Source organism: Typopeltis vanoorti, chromosome 11 (assembly GCF_054136105.1).
Source record: "Typopeltis vanoorti isolate ZY-2024b chromosome 11, IOZ_Tvanoo_1.0, whole genome shotgun sequence".
NCBI classification, from domain to species: Eukaryota; Metazoa; Arthropoda; class Arachnida; order Uropygi; family Thelyphonidae; genus Typopeltis; species Typopeltis vanoorti.
This window is the reverse complement of record NC_143559.1, coordinates 31,429,788-31,451,153: the sequence shown is the minus strand read 5'-3', so window position 1 is coordinate 31,451,153 and position 21,366 is coordinate 31,429,788. Positions and strand designations below refer to the sequence as shown.

Below are 21,366 nucleotides of genomic sequence, written 5' to 3'. Positions count from 1 at the left end.
ATAGTAAGCCAAGTCACAAGAACAAGGCACTTCATATACTCCTGGTTATGATTAAGTAGAGAGTTTGTGAGTTTGTCCTTTGGGAGGATTATAGCCATTGGCTAAAAAATTGTGATGCAAGTGAGTGAGTTCAGTGGTAAGAACATTGTCATTGAAACAGATAGCTCTAGCTCTGTGGGTTAGTGTTTGTTTTCAGGAAACCATATTGTTGAGCTGGAAGATGGTGTGATTGTTTGTGCAAAAATCTCCCAGTATGTATAGGTTTTCTATAAAGAGAAAAAGGTAATAAACCATCATTATGGTGTGTGACTAGTGTATCTAGGAAGAGCAGACAGTCATTAGCTTCCTGTTCCATCATGAAGTGGATTTTAGGATGTTGGCTATTTAAAAACACGGAAAATATATGTGTCTGGACCATGTGGCCAAATAACAAATACATTATCAACAAAGCATAGCAAATCACTGGTGTGAGAATGGCTGCATTCATAGCTTGGTTTTCTAAGTGTTCTATGTAGAAATTGGCTAGGGTGGGAGCCCATTGTTATCCCTCTAGTTGTTTGTATATCTTCCCTTTTCATACAAAATGACCTGCACGTGTACTGTACATTTAAATCATTCAAATATATCTGGGGGTATTCATTATTACTTACTAATGAATACCCCCATTATCGGGAGTATACATATATATATATATATATATATATATATATGTATACTCCAGATGATGACCTTAATGTGAAGGTCAAAACATCCAGTGATTATTTTGGTTTATATTAAAACGTTTTACGATAACATGGTAGTTGTTTCCATAATTTTTAATAATGAATGCTGATCACCATGGAATCATGAAGGAAAAGATATCTGCGGTGTAAATGTGACTTCAGCAAGTCAAGGGTTTTCAGTTAATGGCACATTGGTAAATAGTGAAGTAATATCAAACTAATCATTATGTCTGAATTTTTTAAGATGTATTTTTTTAGGTAAACAGAATTTTTAACAAAGAAGGAAGATTCTTATGGGGAGGGGGGTAGAAATTTTGCTAGATGTTTAGTAGCAAGTTTGTATTATTATTATTATCCAGGCCTCCATGTCTGAATTTTTTAAGATGCTTTTTTTAGTATACTTTTTTTAGGTAAACAGAATTTTTAACAAAGAAGGAAGATATGCAGGGGTAGCAATTTTTCTAGATGTTTAGTAGCAAGTTTGTATTATTATTATTATTATTATCCAGGCCTCCATGGAGTCAAAAGACTCATCATGGGAGGTCCTTCCTAAGAAGCCCAAAGGCTATCAAGACTCATCGAGTGGAGGTCCCCCCCCCCCACCCTAAGAAACACAAAGTCTATCATACCACTCCTTAAACTCATTGACTGTTCTCACTCTCACCACTCCATCAGGTAATGCATTCCATGGTTCAACCATCCCCCATGAAAAGAAACCACTCCTCACCCTCTAGCTCACAGTTTCCTTTCGTAACTTTCAGGAATGGCCTCTTGTCATCACTCCTTCCCTCTGTTCAACTAAGCGAAAGAACTCCCCAGTGTCAACATTGTAACCACCTTTTCAACAGTTTAAAATTCTCAATCATATCACTTCTCCTTCTATCCACCAAACTCTGCAGTCCACCTCAGCCGATCCTCATAACTGAACATTGTACAGTACTGAAACTATCATTGTTATCTGCCTTTGTACCCTTTCCACAGTTAATTGTGGAAAGTGGCCCCCTTCAAATCCTGGGGGCCAAATCTGAGAACAATAATCTAAGTTTGGTCTGATCAGAGTCTTATACAATGGAATGATAACCCTTTTATCTCTACAGGTCAGTGTCCTTCTCATTATTGCAGCAATCCTCTGTGTTACCTTCACCACCTTTGCAATATGTCCCCTAAATTTCAGGTTTCTATCAATCATCAACCCCAGATCTTTTGTCACCCCTACTTTCTCCAGTATAACTCCTCCCATAGAGTATGCAGCATCTCATCGATGTTTCCCAAGCCTCAAGACCTTACATTTTGCTGCATTAAACCGAAACCCTCATTCATTTACCCACCTATCTAGCTTATTCAAATCCTCTTGGAGGGCTACCACATCTGCACTATTGCTAATAACCCTTCCCAGCTTCGCATCATCCGCAAACAACTGAATATCCCCTTGCAATCTACTGACAATGTCATTGATATAAAGGTTAAACAATATAGGTCCCAGTACTGAGCCCTGTGTAACCCTCTACCTCCTTGAAACTGCCACACCATACACAACTCTCTGATACCTATCGGACAACCAATCCTGAATCCATTTGACCAATCTGACATCCAGACCCATGTGCTGCAACTTAAATATCATCTTATCATGTGGCACCCTGTCAAATGCCTTTGCTAAGTCTAAGAAAATAGCAGTATATGCCTTTCCCTCATCTAATGCTCTTGTAACTTTATTATAAAAGGCTAGCATATTGCTAAAACAAGAGCGCCCCTTCACAAATTCATGTTGACTCTCTAACATTACCCTCATCTGCCCAATGTTGTGTACAGTCCCTCACTACTTTCTCCAAGATCTTAACAACTACTGATGACACACAAACTGGCCTATAATTAGACACTTCCAATCTGCTACCGCCGTATGCAATGACCCTATTTTACCTTCCTTCCATTCCATGGGCACCTTTCCCGCAGCCAGACTTACATTGAAAAGCCCGGTCAAAGGCACTGTCAGTTCCCTAGCACATTCTCTCAAAACTCGTGGTGAAATACCATCCAGTCCCACAACTTTACTGACATCCAAAGTACTCAGTATTTGAAGCACACTCTCCTTCTGTACCTCTAAACCTCAAACCTGCCCTATCCCTCTAGTATTAAAACTGACTCCTCCAGGATGAAATACTCCAATAAAGTGTTCATTGAATAATTCCACTATGTCCTCTGTATCAGTCACTATATTCCCATTGTTATCCCACAATATCATACTTCCACAGTCATTTCTCCTCCTACTGGCCACATAGCTAAAAAATTCCCTAGGATTTTCTTTGGATCTTAGAGCCAATCTTCTCTCATATTTCAGTTTTGCCTTCCTTACCATACTAGTCACTCTTATATTCTTCATGCATCTTCTCTTCACCTGTCTCCTTATATCTCTTTCATAGCCTCTTTTTCACATGCAATTCCTGTTTAATATTGTTTGTCATCCACTTTACTCCAAATTGTGTCCTCCTTTTCTTCACTCGTGGTATACAACTTACTGTTGCTGCTAACAAATATTCTTTCACAATTTCCCACGCATGAATGATATCACGGACTTCCAATTCCTCCCTCCATGAAACTTCCCCAAGTTGACGTCTTAGACTATTATAATCACCTGCCTTATAATTCCACGTACATTCCCATCTCTTTGATACTCCTGCATGTCTATTCATTTTTCAAGTCGAAACCATATGGTCACTCTCTCTCTCCCATGTAGGACTGTTTATGCTATCCACAATTCAGTGTAGGGGTGTATCTTGTTTGTGAATTTCATATGCTCCATATATTCTGGGTGTTTTTATATGAAAAGGCTCAAGTTTGTTAACCTTTTCTTTTGGTCAGGAAGTGACTTTTTCAGTAATTTGTGAATTTTATTCTTTTGAGAGTTAGTAATATTATAATCTGTGATTTGGTCCATAGACTGATGTTGTTAAAAGTATGTGCATTTTGTTTTCATATTGAGCTAAATTCATAACCACAGTTGTATTACCTTTGTCTGCTTTAGTTATTACGATATACAATTGTTACTGTTATGAATTGTTATCAATGTTAATGGCTGTAACTGGAGGCAGGTCATATATTGGCATAATGATTAGTTTTAATATTACTTCCCTATTTACCAATGTCCCATTAATAGAAACCCTAGATTTGCTAAAGTTATATTTCTTCCCAGATATATTTGAATTATTTAAATTTACTGTACATGCAGGTTATTTTGCATGAAAAGGGAAGATATACAAACAACTAGATGGGATAGCAGTGGGTTCCCACCTTTCTCTCCCCTTTAGCAATTTCTACATAGAAAACTTTATTATTGTTATTATGTGACACCTCCAGGGAGTCCAGACTCATCGAGGGAGAGCAGCTGCTCTACAACTCTGTCTCCACCACTCAATCCACCAACTATAACTAACTGCAATTACACCAATGCCATCTACTGCAGCCACTAGTATTTCCAAAGACAATCACAAACATCCAAGCCCATGGCAGGATTCGAACCCTCAGCCTTTTGGATGGAGAGTGGATACGCTAACTTCTCGGCCAGCCAGGCCGGCAACTTTGAAAACCAAGCTATGAATACAGTCACGTTCAATACAGTGGTTTGGCTGTACTATGTTGATGATGTGTTTGCTATTTGGCCACATGGTCCAGACCTATTAGATACATTTTTAGTGCATTTAAATAGCCAATATCCTAAAATCTACTTCACAATGGAACAGGAAGGGATGACTGTCTGCTCATCCTAAATACACTAGTCACACACTTTCCTGATGGTTCATTAACTTCTGTTTATAGAAAACCTATACATACAGGAAGATATTTGCACAAACAATCACACCATCATCCAGCTCAACAGTATGGTTTCCTAAAAACAAACACTAACTAACAGAGCCAGAGCTATCTGTTCCAATGCTCTTACCACTGAAGTCACTCACTTGTGTCACTTTCTTAGCAAATGGCTATAATCTCCAAAGAATACAAAAAATATTAAATGCCTCCCAGAAATTCTCTTTATTGCCTAATACACAAGACTAGAGCAAAACTGTTACCATTCCATATATTCAGAGCACATCTGAAAAGATATCTAGAGTGCTTAATAAATATTAGCTCTGCACCACATTTAAACTATATGTCAAATTGGCAACTCTCATCTGTTCATCTAAGTGCAAACTTTATCCTTTATCAGATCTAGGAGTATATGAAGTGATCTGTACTTGTGACTTGGATTACTATGGACAGACAGGAAGAACTGTTGACATTTGTCTCGGAGAACATAAAATATACATTTGGCATTGTTGTTATGGTAAGTCAGGACTAGCAGATCATACTCTGGATACCCCTTAACACAGGTTCAGATAGAAGAAGACAAAAGTGCTATGCTGAAGTCATAAGTCAGAGAGATGGTTTTGAGAATCAGCAGCACTTCAAAATATTCTCCAAACCTCAACTAGTATGGCTGTATCAATTTACCAAAAATCTGGGAGGCTGTCATTTTAAGATAAATGAATACTTGCTTTTTTTCTCTATTTTTATACAACAATAGATAGTGCCAAATAGGACTTTAGTCCCTTGCATTGTTCATTACAGTTTTTTTTTTTTTAACTAGTCTCACTGTTATTCCAAATTGTTGCTGTTTCATGTACTGTGACAAACTGTGGCTATTCTCTGAAGATGTTCAATATACTACTAGTGAAATATTAGCAAATAAGTAAATAATTATTTTCTTATATTCTATGTTGTGATTAATACTGTTAAATAAACTGTCACTATTAAGGTGGGTAAAGTTTCATTATAACCAAGTGACATGATGCTTTTATGTCTCATAATGTGACTTGTAGCTTCAAGCATGGTGAGAACTAGCATCTGTATGTATTAGTATACTTACAGTTGACTGAAATGGAGATTTTATCATTACATTTTTAAAATCTTTGCATCTAAGAATGTAATGGAATAATACCATTCTGTTCTAATCATATAGTAAATTTAGTTAGCTTGCATTGTACCTCCATAGTTCTGTTAAAAGAATGATGGGATAATGTGCACTTTGATTGGATATGATGCAAGTTTCATGTTTCATCCTTATCGGAAGGATTTTTATATGAACTTTTTTGGTTGAAGATGAGTTAGCCAATCTCATATGAAGATAGCTTTTTTTTTTTTTCTCTCATAGAAACTCAGGTTTTTCATCCCACATGTAAGGAAAAAGGCTGAAGAGCACATACAGTTAACAGACAGAAATATTATATTTTCCAAATATAATTTATTACTCCTAATTTATGTTTAGTTTTTAATTACATGTTTGAGGCCATTATTCAAAAAATATAGTATGTCTAACACATGTCTCTATTCAACAACTAGTAAGACAGAAATATTGTTTTGGGTGATAGTTTATGCAGTGTGTAGATGGAAGATTATTATTATTACGTGACACCTCCATGGAGTCCAAGGACTCATCGTGGGAGGGCACACTACTCTACTTCACTAAATACATCTCACCCTCTCCACTACTACTTAATTCTCCAACTACAACACAACTGCCATCTATCGTCCATCATCACCAACAACAGTATTTTTTGCCTGTAAATTGCATATGTGTTCTGAAGGCCGATTTGTCTGTATGTGGGATGGAAAACCCAAGTTTCCAGGAAAAAAAAACTTTGCTACCACCATATGAGATCGGCTAAATCGCCTTCAACTGAAAAATTCCACATAAGGATTCCCCTTGTTATGAATAGAATAGAACATGCGTCTTTTCCAATTGAAGGACGCAATGTTCCACTATTCTTCCCATTGTGCTGTGGCGGCTACAGCAAAGATTGAGTTAATAAATAGTGGGTTTGACATACCCCTCATCCCCATGAGGAGTCACTGGACTCCATGGAGGTGTCACAGTGGTAATAATAATAAATTTGATTGATGGATGCCAGTTGCTTAGATGTTCACAAATATATGGAAGTTTTGCAGAGTATGTTCATCCTATTAACAAACCAAACACCTGTTTAATGGTAGTCCATCCATCAGAAAGCAGTAAATTCTGTTCAGTGATGAAGCACAGAAACTATGTCAGGAGACAAACATATCTATCAGAATTTCTGTTGTCTCTTCCATAAAAACATTAGCCAAAAAGAGAAATTGCATACAAGACTGAATAGAATGGTAGTTAATGCATTCTTGGAATAAATGTCCAGAATATGTCCTTTTGAATATCTTTGTGGTTTACTTAAAGCATACTATAAAATGACATCATCCAATATAAAAAAAAATTTAAGCAACCTGGTAGACTGACTTGAAAACTGTGTAATCATGCACAACATTAACATCCCATCCCAGGCAGTCTTTGTGATTTCTCTATCCACTAAAGTTTGTGCACAAGAGAGAATAGAAATCTTGAGAGGTTTGCTCGCCTAATATATTTCACCTGTTTCATCACCACATCATAGAATCTACTGCTTTCCAGTGGGTGTGACAGGCCATTGAATCCAACATGATAATGATGTGTGTGTGTGTGTGTGTTGTGTGAGGGGAAGATGAGTTGATTTATAATACGTTCTTCTCTTTTTATGGATGCTGCAGATCTCTTGAAGATCATTTACAGAATTTTTCAGTTACCATAAAGGACTGACTTGGTTGGCTGAGTGTTTAATGCATTCATTCTCCAACAAACTGGCTGCAGGTGTGAATCCTGTAATGGGCATGATGGATGATTGTGAATGTGTTTCAGTGGAAGAAGATTTCATTGTCTTGTGTGATATCACTACCACTACTCTTATTAGAGGCCTGAAATGACTTTAAAAGGTTTTGTGTTTTGTCTCTTAAATCAGGGTTTCTGGATTATCTAAAATAAATAAGAGATTTGTTACAAAACAAATCTCTTAGCCCACACTTTCTTCATTGTATGAAGAAAGAAAGAAAAAGCTAATTTACAAGCAAGTTTATATGTAGTTCATAAGTCATAATTACTAAGTTGTTTTAAAATTTTTTCCAATGTGCCACATAAAGATAATGATGGATTTGGAAAGCTTTGCTTTGTTCAGGGAAAGTATTTTGATTTACTTTGTTCAGGAAGAGTGCTTGTTGATTACCATATATACCATTTTTGGGCATATATATTTTGTGTTATTAAAGTTGTGTTCAGTATCGTTAAGTTCAATTTTTCGTACTGTATGTTTCTAAAACCATTTAGAAGATTATTCTGGACTGGGGTGGTACTGCTTTATTGACAACCACTACGAGGGTTGTCAATAAAGTAGTGGCAACACTGTCAGGAGACATAGTTGGTAACTCAAATGTTACTCTTGACAGATAGAGGTGCTAGTTGTATGTACTGTACATAAATGCTCAGCTCATTCTAACAAGTCTACTTGTGTGGAAAAGTGGTTAAATTCAACGTCTCAGTGTGCAGTGCTCTAAGGTATGTTCAGAAGATTAGAACAATGATCCTGAATCAAGGTCCATGAGGTAAAACTGCAAGCATCTGTTATTGTAGCCTTAGGGAAGCATCAGGCAACAGTGCTGTACCGTAACGGACTGTCACAAGATAGGGCAGTGCATCTTGTGTGGGGCAATATCTTATGAAAATCTCTCTCTCTGCAGGACAACCCACCATTTCAGATTAATATGTTGAGCTTGTTTGGGGACTCCTCATGGTTGATTGGTAATGAATTGTACACCAGTTGGCCTAGGAAACTGGGATAAACCACCAAAGTGTTTGGCACATCCTAAAAGAGAGGCACAGCATATGCAAAATTTCAGATTGTTTGGTTTCACATCACTTGACTGAGATGCAGAAATGGCACAGGCATGCTATTGCTGGCCTTCATTTGGAATGATGTGAAAATGCATTCTTGAATCATACCATAGCCATTAATGAAACTTGGGTAAGGGCTTATGAGCCTGAACCGAAGGAGTAATCCATCAAATGCTGCCGTTCATGATCTGTCCAAAAAAACTTCACTGGGAACCAAGCAAAGTTAAAGTTATGCTGATAGTGCTTATGACATTCAAGATGTAATTCTTTATCATGGTGTGCCCCCAAGGGCAAACTGTTAATGCACATACTGTGCATTAATATAGTGATGATTTCTGGAACATCATTTGCATCCAGCTTTAAGGAGAAAACAACCACATGTTTTCATGGGTTCTCCACTGTGTTTGTTGCATGACAATGCATGATGTCATGTGTCACAATTGATGATAGATGTGTTGGAAGTTTTTTCCCACTTGGTTAGACTATAATAAATTTAGTTTAATCCTTTATTCAAGTGTAAGCAAACAAAGCTTGCGCCTGAAGTATCTTCAGGACTGAGGCAACTCGTGGTAAAGGTGGACCAAGCTCTCATCACTACTTGTCGTAGTATCTCCCATAATGCAAAGCTCATCTCCTTGCAGATATGTATAATGCTATACATTAAGGAAAGGACCACTACCCAGACCAGTTTCGACCTTTATTGAGGTCTCATCAGTGGTATCACCACCTCTGGGTCTGGCTCCCAATAAAAGTCAAAACCGGTCTGGGTAGTGGCCCTTTCCTTAAAGCATAGCATTATACATGTCTGCAAGGAGATGAGCTTTGCATTATGGGAGATACTGCGACAATTAGTGATGAGCTTGGTCCACCTTTACCACGAGTTGCCTCAGTCCTGAAGATACTTCAGGTGTAAATTTTGTTTGCTTATACTTGAATAAAGGATTAAACTAAATTTATTATAGTCTAACCAAGTGAAAAAAAACTTCCAACATCTTTTTCTAAATCCAGAGTAATTTAATAATAAGGTGAGACACCTTTTGGCAACTTGTATAGGTAAATATGACTTCTCCATTGCTTCCACCTTAGTATCACCACCTCTGGATCTAGCTCCCATTGATGAGACCTCAGTAAAGGTCGAAACCGGTCCAGGTAGTGGCCCTTCCCTTAATGCATAGCATTATACATGTCTGCAGGGAGATGTGCTTTACATTATGAGAGATACTAATACAAGGAGTGATGAGAGCTTGGTCCACCTTTACCATGAGTTGCCTCCATCCTGAAGATACTTCTGGTGCAAACTTTGTTTGCTTACACTTGGATAAAGGATTAAACTAACTTTATTATGGTGATAGAGATGTTTGACAGGTGGAAATTGGAAGTATTGGAATATCCTCCATATTCACTGGACATGAGTCTTTGTGACTTCAACTTGTTCCCCAAAATGAAAGAATCCCTCAGAGGTCTGTGGTTTCGTGATATGTAAGAGGTTCTTCAAACAGTAGGCCACACTATCATTGATATCAACAGACAACACTCTGCTGACCACAAATTTGGAAACAGGTGAGGACATGGCAGGCAATTACATTGAAGGGATGTAAATGAATAGACTTGATAAATAAACTATTTTACATTTGTGCACATGTTGCCACTAATTTATTTACAACCTTTGTATTAACCTTACGATGAACAGTAGTCAGCATAAAATTATCTATGCCTGTATTAATTAAAAATTTTCTTTGCTGTATTAATTCTTTGTTATCAATTGAACAGAGTAAATTAATGCCCAGCTTCTGTTACTAACTGTGATATTTTATAGTTATTTTAGTAAAGGCATAATTCCTGTTCCACCTGAGATGATTTGGAGAACTATATGCAATCCTCTTTCTCACTTTATGTATGATGACACTGTCAAAGTATGTGATCATTTTTTTCATATTAATATTTTACTGTTTCCATAAAGCTATAAAAGATCTGTAGCAATTAAAAGGAAATCATAATTCTAGATTTCAACATAATGTCTGTTTTTAATTAATATACATAATTAAAATACTGTCAGTGTGTGTGTGTGTGTGTGTACATTTTAAAGTATGTAAGTTACATTACTTCTTACTTACTTTGACCAAAACAAGGTAACATGATTGCAAAATCAGATGCTCTTGGAAAGAAAAGGGAAAAAATAATGTCATTAACAGAACAAAATGAATGAAGAAGGAGAGTACGTTTGTTGAATTTCTGAGGGATAACTATATTAAGCAGCATGTGACAGAACAACTCGAGGTTTTTGAGTAATTGGATTTGGTGATATCTTCACAAGACCTGGTTGTTAATGAAGTATTAACACTGCTGCTGGTTGGTGGGAATGATCATGAGATAGTTGTTTGGGAAGTGCTGAAACAGGAAAAGTTACTACCAAAAAAGGATATATGTAGAATTATATAGTAGATGAATATGGGAAGCTCTGCAGTTAACTAGCATCAATACATTGAGTAGATGAGCTGTGCAGAAAAGATGTGACAGTGCATGAGAATTCATAGTGCAGTTATCTCACACAAGCATTGTATAACTGTATACCAAGAGGTGAGCAAATAAATAGAGTGGTAATAGTGAAATGGATGAAGAGTGAAATCAAGCAAGCTGTGTTGTAAAAAAAAATGTTATGCAGGAAGTACATGACAGTTCGTGGCGATGAGATCCATGAGGAGTTGAAAGTGCAAACTAGGAAGGTGACAAGCATGGTAAACAAAAAAATAGGTGCAATACAAGAGGAGACTGGCTAATCAGGTCAGGGATAATTCCAGGGAATTCTTCCACTATGCAAGCAAGAGAAAGAATAATTATGGCAAGTTCATGTTGATGGACGCATGGTAGCAGAGTGATAATTGCAAAGGATTTAGTGGAATTATTAAATGAGCACTTTATCATTTACACCAGTATATATCATACTTGTGTATATGATGCTGTGCAATATGTAGAAGGAAGGCAAGTATTAGGAGAATTGGAAGTGAAAGAATCAGAAGTGTCAGATGTTATTGGGGTATCTGTTAATAGGTTGTGGGAATGTGCAAAACAGTTAACTGTGGTTATTTAATGAAAATCCTGCACTGGATATGATTCCTAAGGAGTGGAAAGAAGGCAAAATACTATCACTCCACAAGCATGGGTCTAGGATAGAAATTTCCAATTATAGGCTGATCTGTGTATCTGCAGTTGTGGAAAAAGTATGGGAAAAACTGGTTAGGAATAGAATACAGGATTGGGTTGATATGATGACATAGTATCCTTTATGATGGTCAGCATGTATTTATAAAGGGTAGGTGCTTTAGCAATGTACTTGCATTTTATGATAAAGTAAGGAGCACAGGCTTTTTAGATCTACTAATTCTTTATCAACCAGATGGCAGCTTACAATTTTCAGTTAAGACTCATCCATGCATCAGTGATATTCTTGAACTTATTATTATTATTATTAAACAAGACCTCATGGAGTCAAAGACTCATCTAGGAGGTCCTTTTATCTCACACACATCTCATCATACTGTTTCTTAAACACATTTAAACTCCTTGCAGACACCACACTCTCAGGCAAGGCATTCCAATCACTCACAACTCTGCACGAAAAAAATCTGCCTCTCACTCCCCTACTCACACCCTCTTTATACAGTTTAAAAGGATGACCTCTGGTTCTCCCCTGATCTCAAACTATTCTCTGTAGAACTTCTCCACCATTGATCCTATAACAACCCCTTACCAACTTGTAGGTCTCTATCATATCTCCCCTCTTCCTTCTCTCCACTAGACTCTGCAAATTACATCTTTTCAATCTTTCCTCATACTCGACATTCCAGAGGTCAGAAACTACCTTAGTCAGTCGCCTTTGGACCCTTTCCAACATCTCTTCAACCTTCTGAAAACCAGGTGACCAAATCTGGGCACAATAGTCCATGTGTGGCCTAATCAAAGCCTTATACAAGGGAACAAGAATCTCCCTACTTCTACACGTCAGTGTCCTCTTCATCATTCCCAGAAGTCTTTGTGTTGTCTTCACAATTTTGGCAATGTGTCCCCTAAATTTTAGATCCTTATCCACTATCACCCCCAGATCTCTTATTTCCTCTACTTCCAACAATATATTCTCACCAAGCATAAATTCTGCATCCCATCTTTGTTTTCCAAATTTTAAAACCTTACATTTTGCAACATTGAACTCGCATCATCATTTGCTTGCCCAATCACTCAAATTTATTCAAGTCTTCTTGCAAGGCCACAACATCTTCACTACTCTTTACGGTTCGTCCCAACTTTGCATCATCTGCAAACAACTGAATATCTCCATCCAAATCTTCGCCAATATCATTAATATACAAGTTGAATAGTAATAGCCCTAAAACAGACCCCTGAGGCACTCCACTAATGACTTTCCTTTTCCTGGATATTGCACCCCCATACACAACTTGTTGATACCTATCAGATAGCCAGTCTCCAATCCAATGCACTAATCTAATATCCAACCCCATCTGCTCTAGTTTGACTGTCAACTTATCATGAGGTACTCTATCAAAAGCTTTTGCGAAATCCAAGTATATTACTGTGTATCTTTCTCCTCTGTCCAAGGAAGCAGTCACTTTATTGTAATAAGTAAGCAGATTACTAAAACATGACCTCCCTTTAGCAAATCCATGCTGTCCATCAAAGATTATACCATTGTTGTCAACCCAACTCTGGATCCTAGTTCTCACAAGCTTCTCCAACAACTTAACCACAATACCTGACACACAGATAGGCCTATAGTTGGATGCTTGAGTTCGATCACCTCCTTTATGAAGTGGCGCAATCTTACCCTCCTTCCACTCTTTAGAGACTTGACCAAGTGCAACAAGACTTGTATTAAAAAAATATGTCAAGGCAGGTGTCAACTCTCTGGCACATTCCTTCAGAATACGCGGTGATATATTATCAAGTCCCACAGCCTTATTTACATCTAGTTTACTCAACTCCCCAAACACCTCTTGCTCACTTACAGTCAATCTCTCCTCCCCATCATCAACTGCCCTTAATCTCTCCATGAAGTCACATTCACAAGATTGAAAGATCTATGTGAACTGCTCATTAAGTATCTCCACCACACATTCTGCAACAGCTGTCTTTATACCATTTCCTCCAATCAATGTCATCCTTCCATAATCATTCTTTCTTTTGCTGGCTATATATTGAAAGAACTCCCTAGGATTCTTTTTTGCTTCATTAGCTAACTGTTGTTCATACCTCTCTTTAGCTACTCTCACCAACCAAGTCACCCTCCTTGCCTGGTCTTTGTAGACCTCATGAAATTGGTTACTTCCACTTTTCTTATGCTGCCTCCACAATGCCCTTTTTCGCTATATTGCATGCTTAATCTCTTTATTCATCCATCTTACACCTACCTTATTTAACCTTCTCACCCATGGTATACATTTAGACATTGCATCTACTAAGTAGTTTTTGAAAATCCCCCAAGCTGCATTGATCTCTTTTCCAGCTAACTCCTCATTCCATGCTACACCTGCAAGCTGTCTCCTGAGCTCTTCATAATCACCCCCCTTGTAGTTCCACATATACCCTTTTCTCACAGGGGTCCTTGCACTGTGGCAACCACCCAGGTAATCACCTCATGGTCACTTTCACCAACTGGTGGATGATTTGACACCTCATTGATAATTACATCCTCCGATGAGATGACCAAATCCAAGACCCTTAATCCTCGTGTGCCCTCTGTTACATACTGTCTGAGGTAGTTATCCCTCAAAAACTCAAGATACTCATTTTCTTTACTTCCATTTGCTATCTCTTCATTCCAGTCTATATTGCCATAATTAAAATCACCCATAATGATCACCATTTTCTTATTTGCTTGGCTTATTTGACTATACATTTCACTATCACCACCATCCACATTACCAGGTCTATAACAACATCCCACCAAGTATCTGATTCTATTCACCTCTATCTCACACCATACTGCCTCAAAACCACTGGCCCTATTTACCTCTTGCATGTATGGACTCTACCTTGTATGGACATAACTCTTTCTCTATCATCAACAGCACTCCCGCTCCCTTTTTACCCCTTCTATCCTCCCGAAACACATCATACCTTTCCATCTCTATTCCTGTCAGGATGTCGTCCTCATCTAACCATGGCTCACTTATTCCGACAATCTCTGGGTGCACAGATGCAATTAGTGCAACCATTTCATCCTCCTTGTTTCTTATACTTCTAGCATTGGTATACAAACACAACAACTCATTTCTGGATCTACAGCTAGTTCCACTGATACCAATCACTCGATGTGATCTCTCCATGCTGGACTGGGGTTGTTTCCCTTTCTGCTTCTTTATTTTAGAACCCTTTGCAATTCCATCTGTTTCCTCTTGATCCCTGATCATCCCCTTACATTCACTCTCATTTATCTTTCTTTGTTTCCGTACTTTCGAACTAACATGCGTCCAACTTTCGCTATCATTCTTCTTAGTTTTACTGTCATTCATCTTTCTTTGGTTCAGTACTTTCATTCCAACATGCGTCCAACTTTCGCCATCATTCATTCTTTTTTCGCTATCATTCATTATTTCGATTTTTTTTACTTTCGATTTCTGCATCACGCCATTTGTACTTTCATTCGTTCTCTCAATTTCATTTCTTTCCACCTCACTTTCGTCCCTTTTAACATCCGTTACGGTTGTCAAATCGCTCTTTTTCTTTTTTCCTGATTTTTTAACATTTTTTCGCTTCTCTTTTTCACCATCCTCTTTCAAACGTGCACTCGCGATACAATCGGTACTAGAAATTTCTGTCATCAATTTCATATTCGCATTCATCAATTCCTTGTTCAGGTCACACTTCGCACACACCCTTCTTCCATCCACACTAAACATCCACAAATCATTTATGTAATTGAAGGAATACATATAACAGACCTCACACATAACGAAACGACTGAAATCTAAATTAAAATCATGGAATGACAATGCCGCCGCCATTTTTTTTTTTTTTTCTCTGCAGGTTACTAGGTCTAATAATAACGATTTCGTATTTAGTTTAGGCAAGAAAAAACCCCCACACTAATAATATCGGTAGCGTACAACGTTTACAGCCGCTCTTACTTAAACAATTATGCATATATACTTAATTATTCCTAGTAAAACTTATCTGAATCAGGAGCTTTTCAAATCGCGTCCGTCTTCAAATCGCAAAAGTGTTTGATAGATTCCACATGATAATTGGTCTACAAGCTGCAAAGGGTGGGAATAGAGGAATAGATAGTTTATTGATTTAGATGGATTGGAAATTGGCTCTCTGAATGATACTAAGAAGTTGGGTATGATGGAGAAGTGGCTCAATAAAGATGGGTAATCAGTTGTGCCCAATGTTCTCTTCTTGGACTCCTGGTGTTTAACTTATTTGTAAATATTTCATGTTGAAAGTGGGAATTTTCAGTTGTTTGCTGATGATGCGAAGTTGTGGAAAATTATGAGGAGCACTGCTGAATGTTAATTTCCTTTAGGAAGATTGATTTGAATAGACTTTTGGCTTTGACAAATGAGTGGGGTTGTAGTTTTAATCTTAATAAGTGCAAGGTGTTGTTTTTGGAGTGCAGAAATATAAGACTGCTATATTGATGGTATTGTACTGCACTAAATGTATGATATTTGAGATCTGGGAGTGATTGTTGACAGTAGACTGAAGGGGACATATTGCAAGTGTTGCAGAGACTGCACATTGTATTGTTGCTAAAATAACAAGTACACTGACATGCAGGGATAAGGAGGTAGTTGTATCACTGTATAAAGCACAGGGCAGACTACACTTGAACTATTGTGCCCAGATTTGGTCACCTGGTTTTCATTGTGATGTGGAAAAATTGGAAAGAGTCCAGAGATGAATCACCAAAGTGATATTAGGACTAAAGAGTTTGGGTTATGTAGAGCAGTTTAGGGAATGTGGATTACAGAGTTTAATGGATTGGAGATTTAATGGATGATTAGAGATATCATCCACATATCTGTACCAATGTGTAGGGTCTAGGTGAAATATTCTCATAGGAATGGCTCTTCCTCTGAGTTACAGCAGCTTCATTCCAAAATAAATGGATTTCATCCTACGATGCCATTCACCTTGGAAAAAAGATAGATATGATCAAATAGGCTTTTTAGATCTATTAATTTTTATCAACTAGATGGCAGCTTACAATTTTCAGTTAAGACTCATACAGGTCGCTATATCCATGCTGAATCTTACCAACATCCTAGTCGAAAGGCTGGAACTATTAAGACCTTATTACATCATTCTCATGCTTAAGTTCTTCTAACGAACTTTTACAGAAAAGAATTACAACATATCAAATCCACCTTATCAAATTTTAATGATTTCTTCATAAAAAATAAATATGTTAACAGTTATGGAATCTCTGCCTCTTCTAATCCAGAGGAAATAACTCTCATTCCTATTTCTTATGTGCAAAGCATTTCTGAATGCATAGTGAAAATTTTGAAACAATAAAAAAACATTCAAATGAATGTATTTTAATTGCTTTTTTGCTCTCATCTGAAAAATCTCCACCTTTCTTGCTTCTCCTAAGGATAAGCTTCCACCTCTTGGTTTTCCATGCATCTACAGATTCCTTGCTTTTGTTCGTATTTTGGATAAACTAGAGGATCTTTTATTCATCTTGAAGAATGTAAGTCTTATATTAAATATCAAGAGCCTGAATAATCTGAACTTGCTGAGCATGTTATTTTCATTAAAGATAAAGTTCTCTGGAACAAGACAAAATTCTTCATATAAGTTGCTTCCTCTGAGAATGTCACTATAAAGAAACTTGTGAAATATTACTCCATCGTCTTCCTTCATGTGAGATAGTACTATTTAAATTTGCTAATCTTTCCTAACTTTATGTTCTTATTTTATAATATATATATTATTTATTTTTAATTAAATTAAATTATTTTTTTATTTATTTTTTTTTGTTAGGAAATTATTGACTATTTTGGATATCTTACATTAACTACTAAAAAGGTGGGGCTTTTTAGAATTTTCCGTTATTGTTTGATTCTTTTTCTGTAATTCTGTACTAAAGATATCTGTGAAACTTAGGTGAAAATCCTACAAATAAATAAGCTTTAAAGTGATTCACTGTATTCCAATATTGAAACAAATGTGAACAAGATCTGCAAGAAAGTCTTGTAGGAGGAAGTCCAGTGTTTAAATGAAACACTGGACTTATACACAACATCTAAACTGAATAAGAGATCACCAGGACAAAGACAAACTCTGATGTCTTTCTTGGATATGAGAACTGTTCTTAATAAATAGAGGATTTTTTCCCATGAATCCATCCATTTGTTCATTGGGCATCAATAGATGCTGTATGGTCACTCAGATGTGTTGGTGATGTGTCACACCAGTCCTCACCCAAGAGTCAGCTCCTGTTGTATGCTTTAAGGAGGCTTTAACTCTCTGAAGATCAGTCACTTCGGACACACCATCTGTCTGTCTCCTCCTCTTTTTCTAGGAACTTCACCTTCTATTACTGTTCTGAGAAGTCCTCCTTCCATCCTTTCAGTGTATCTAAAGTATTTCTACTTTCTTCTGTCAATATCCTTAAGGAGCCTTAAAGTTCTACTGATCCTTTCTAGTACTCATCCATTTGTCTGCTTTCAGTATATGATATATCCTCAACAGCCTTCTGTAACACCACTTCTCAAAACCAGCTCTCCTTTTCTAATCAGACTTCTCTAGGTTCCAAGTCTCACATTCATAAGTTGCTGTTGGAAAAACAGCTACATCCAAAATCCTCAACTTGGAGATAGATCAATTCTTCCAGATTTTAGACAAGTATCTGACCATTGTTTTAGCCATTCTTAATCTTTTTCTTCTTCTGACGTCTTCTGAGCAGCAATTCTTCATATTAATAATGGATTGAATTCGTATTCGAACTTGCTGACTTCCTCAATCTGGGTGTTATGTTCACCCAGACCAAACATTCCACACTCAAGCTTAAATCTTATACTCATTCCCACTTTTGTGTTAAAGCCCCCCTAAGATGTAAGTACATCTCTACTTGTTAGGCAGTCCAAAACAATATGTAAGTTTCCATAGAATTTGTTACTCTCTTCATCAGGCCTATCTGTGTGGGTGCTACCACGATTGCCACATTGGTAGGATGAGCCTTAAATCTAATACAAAGTATCCTGCCATTAAAGAGATTATAACCAGGAAGGGTTCTTGCCTGAACTGTCTTCAGTATCACAGCTATCCCCATGATTCTTTGAGTTACCTTCTGAATAAACAACTAGCTTACTATGCTTGTCTTTTGAAGCGACTGTCACCATTCCATCTGATCCCTGTAATTCCTAGGATGTCAATTTTATACCTCTCCATCTCTTTACAGGCAATATCAAGAGTACCCATCTGTAAACCCCCCCCCAAAAACATTCCATTAGATCCCTAAACATTCCACATACCTATGTAAAATTCCCCTCTAAGATTAATCCTATACCTACTGTATTCCTCATTCACAATGTTCACATTTCGATGAATGGCAAAAGTAATTTAGAAAGGTGTTTTGCAATTTTGTAGCAATGAGAGCCAATGCAGTCTATGATAGGATATAATGGAATATTTGTTTAGTGGACTTTAGGAAGTGCATACAATTATTTTATTTTATTTTATTTTTATTTTATTATTTTTTTTTGAGCCCATGATAAATTTATTTTTCTTTTTGATTTCCTCATGCAAGCAACAGATAGTCAGCAAGCATATTCAGTTTTTTCCTATTTGACTAGCAGTAGGATCATTAGAAAGAGGACAATATGTGGAGTAATTGCGGATGTTATTTTCTGTGATATTAAGTCTTGAAATACCAATGCTTTCTCTTTATCAGCCTTAGTAATAAAATGATTACTGTTTTTTCTTAGTAAACCTTCATTTCTGGCTAAGACAAATTCGGAGATAAAGGCTTGGACTTGAAACGAATTTGTGCAATTTGAAAACAAATGCAGTTGGCAATATCTGAGGAAACATCGCATAGTGCTTTATTTACAACCAAAAAAAAATCCAGTAGAGAAAGCATTTATCAACAAAGTATTTATTTCCTCTGTAGAGAGACAAGTTAACCAGAAATATTAATTACTCTTTTATTAGGCTCCCCAGCAGATGAAAAAGATGACTGGCAATGACTAACAAGATGACCGAATATTCATACAAGTTTATTCTGTAGTAGTAGCAAATACTTTGTCTGCAGAAACATTATAGATGGTTCCATGAAAATTCATTGAAAGACAGTTTACCAAATGGCAATTCATCAAATAAACAATTAATTGAACAACAATTTAACTAATAACAATTCATCAAAAAAGCAATTTATTGAATGGTAGTTTGTTGTAAGACAATGCATCACAAATGCAATTAATTGAAAACAATTCCCTGATAATATTTCGATGAATTCTTTCATAATTCATCGAAAGATTAATTTTCACGAAAACTATTGTCTTAAAGTGGTTGATAACTATCTTAACTATATAAAATATTATTATTAATATTTTATTATTATTATTATATATTATTATTATTATTATTATATATTATTATTATTAAGATATTATTTCTTAACTATATAAAAATTTCATTAAATATCATCCAGCCAGAGCATAATTATTAATATCATGTTGAAACTTCTTTATCAAAATTTTCTAATAATGAAAGTGATCTAGCTTGAACTGAAACTGAATCACACAGACTTCTAGTCCATTTTATAAATTTCGATATTTGCATGTATTCCACTAAGTAGTCAGAGAGTTATTACAATTCCCCTCCGTACTATAATTGGAAAAACAACAGTATGTTGCACCCTTCGATTGGAAAAGGCCTAAGTTTGATTCTCGTTGTGACAAGAGGGATCTTTATATGGGTTTTTTTCATTTGAAGATGAGTTAGCCAATCTCATATGGAGGTAGCAGGGTTTTTTCTCCCTGAAACTTGGGTTTTTCATCCTGCATACAAACAAATTGGCCTTGGGAACACACACAATTTACAGACAAAAAATACTGGTGGTTATGGTGGGCAGTAAATGGCATTGGTGTAGGTGATTATGAGTGGTGGTTTGCTGTAGTTGGTGGATTAAGTGGTAGAAACGGAGTTATACTAGGTGTCCTCTCTTGATCAGTCTTTGGACTCCTTGGAGGTGTCACGTAATAATAATAATAATAAAATGTCGACATGTTATAGTTTTGTAACCCTGAATATAGTTGAACTGAAAACTGAAACAATTTGGCAAATTTTTCTAAAAGGTTCAAATACCAAACAAATCGGAATAAAATTCATTCTATATAACTGGTGTGTGTGTGTGTGTGTGTGTGTGTGTGTAGACTATGAACACACATATCTATGGACATAAAACACTTGCTGGATAAGGAAGACAATGGGAAACCATCTTGTTCTGTAATTATTCCATAGTAAAATAGTATTGCTACCCTATCAACTATTCAGTTGAGGAGAGAGTAGAATAATAATTAGGATTTTTTTACAAAATCTTTTCCAGATTGTGTAAAATACACATAAATAACCAAAACGCATACTGACTGAAAGGAATAGCCCTAAAAAAAAAAAAATTGCCACATATATCTACATAACATATATGAAGGGAATTTCAATTACATCACAAGTTAATCCATTAAAAACTGCAGTACTTTTTGATAAATATTTCACTTCACATGATTCAATGATTTGTAGTTTTGGTGAATTGTGATTTTTCGATGAACTGCCTTTCAGTAAATTGGATTTTTGATTAATTGTTGTTCAATTAATTGTTTATTTGATGGATTTTTTTTTTTTTGATAAATTGTCGTT

General features: G+C 36.4%; 1 protein-coding gene across 3 annotated transcripts in view; it reads left to right on the top strand.

The window, feature by feature from the left end:
- Positions 1 to 21,366, top strand: part of LOC150101414 (uncharacterized) — a 510,839-nt gene that overhangs the window by 373,847 nt on the left and 115,626 nt on the right. For all 3 annotated transcript variants that reach the window (XM_090400454.1, XM_090400453.1, XM_090400455.1), the window contains one exon: positions 10,301 to 10,397. In XM_090400454.1, coding sequence (XP_090256580.1) covers positions 10,301 to 10,397 — 97 coding nt within the window. The remainder of the gene's footprint in view (positions 1 to 10,300; positions 10,398 to 21,366) is intronic.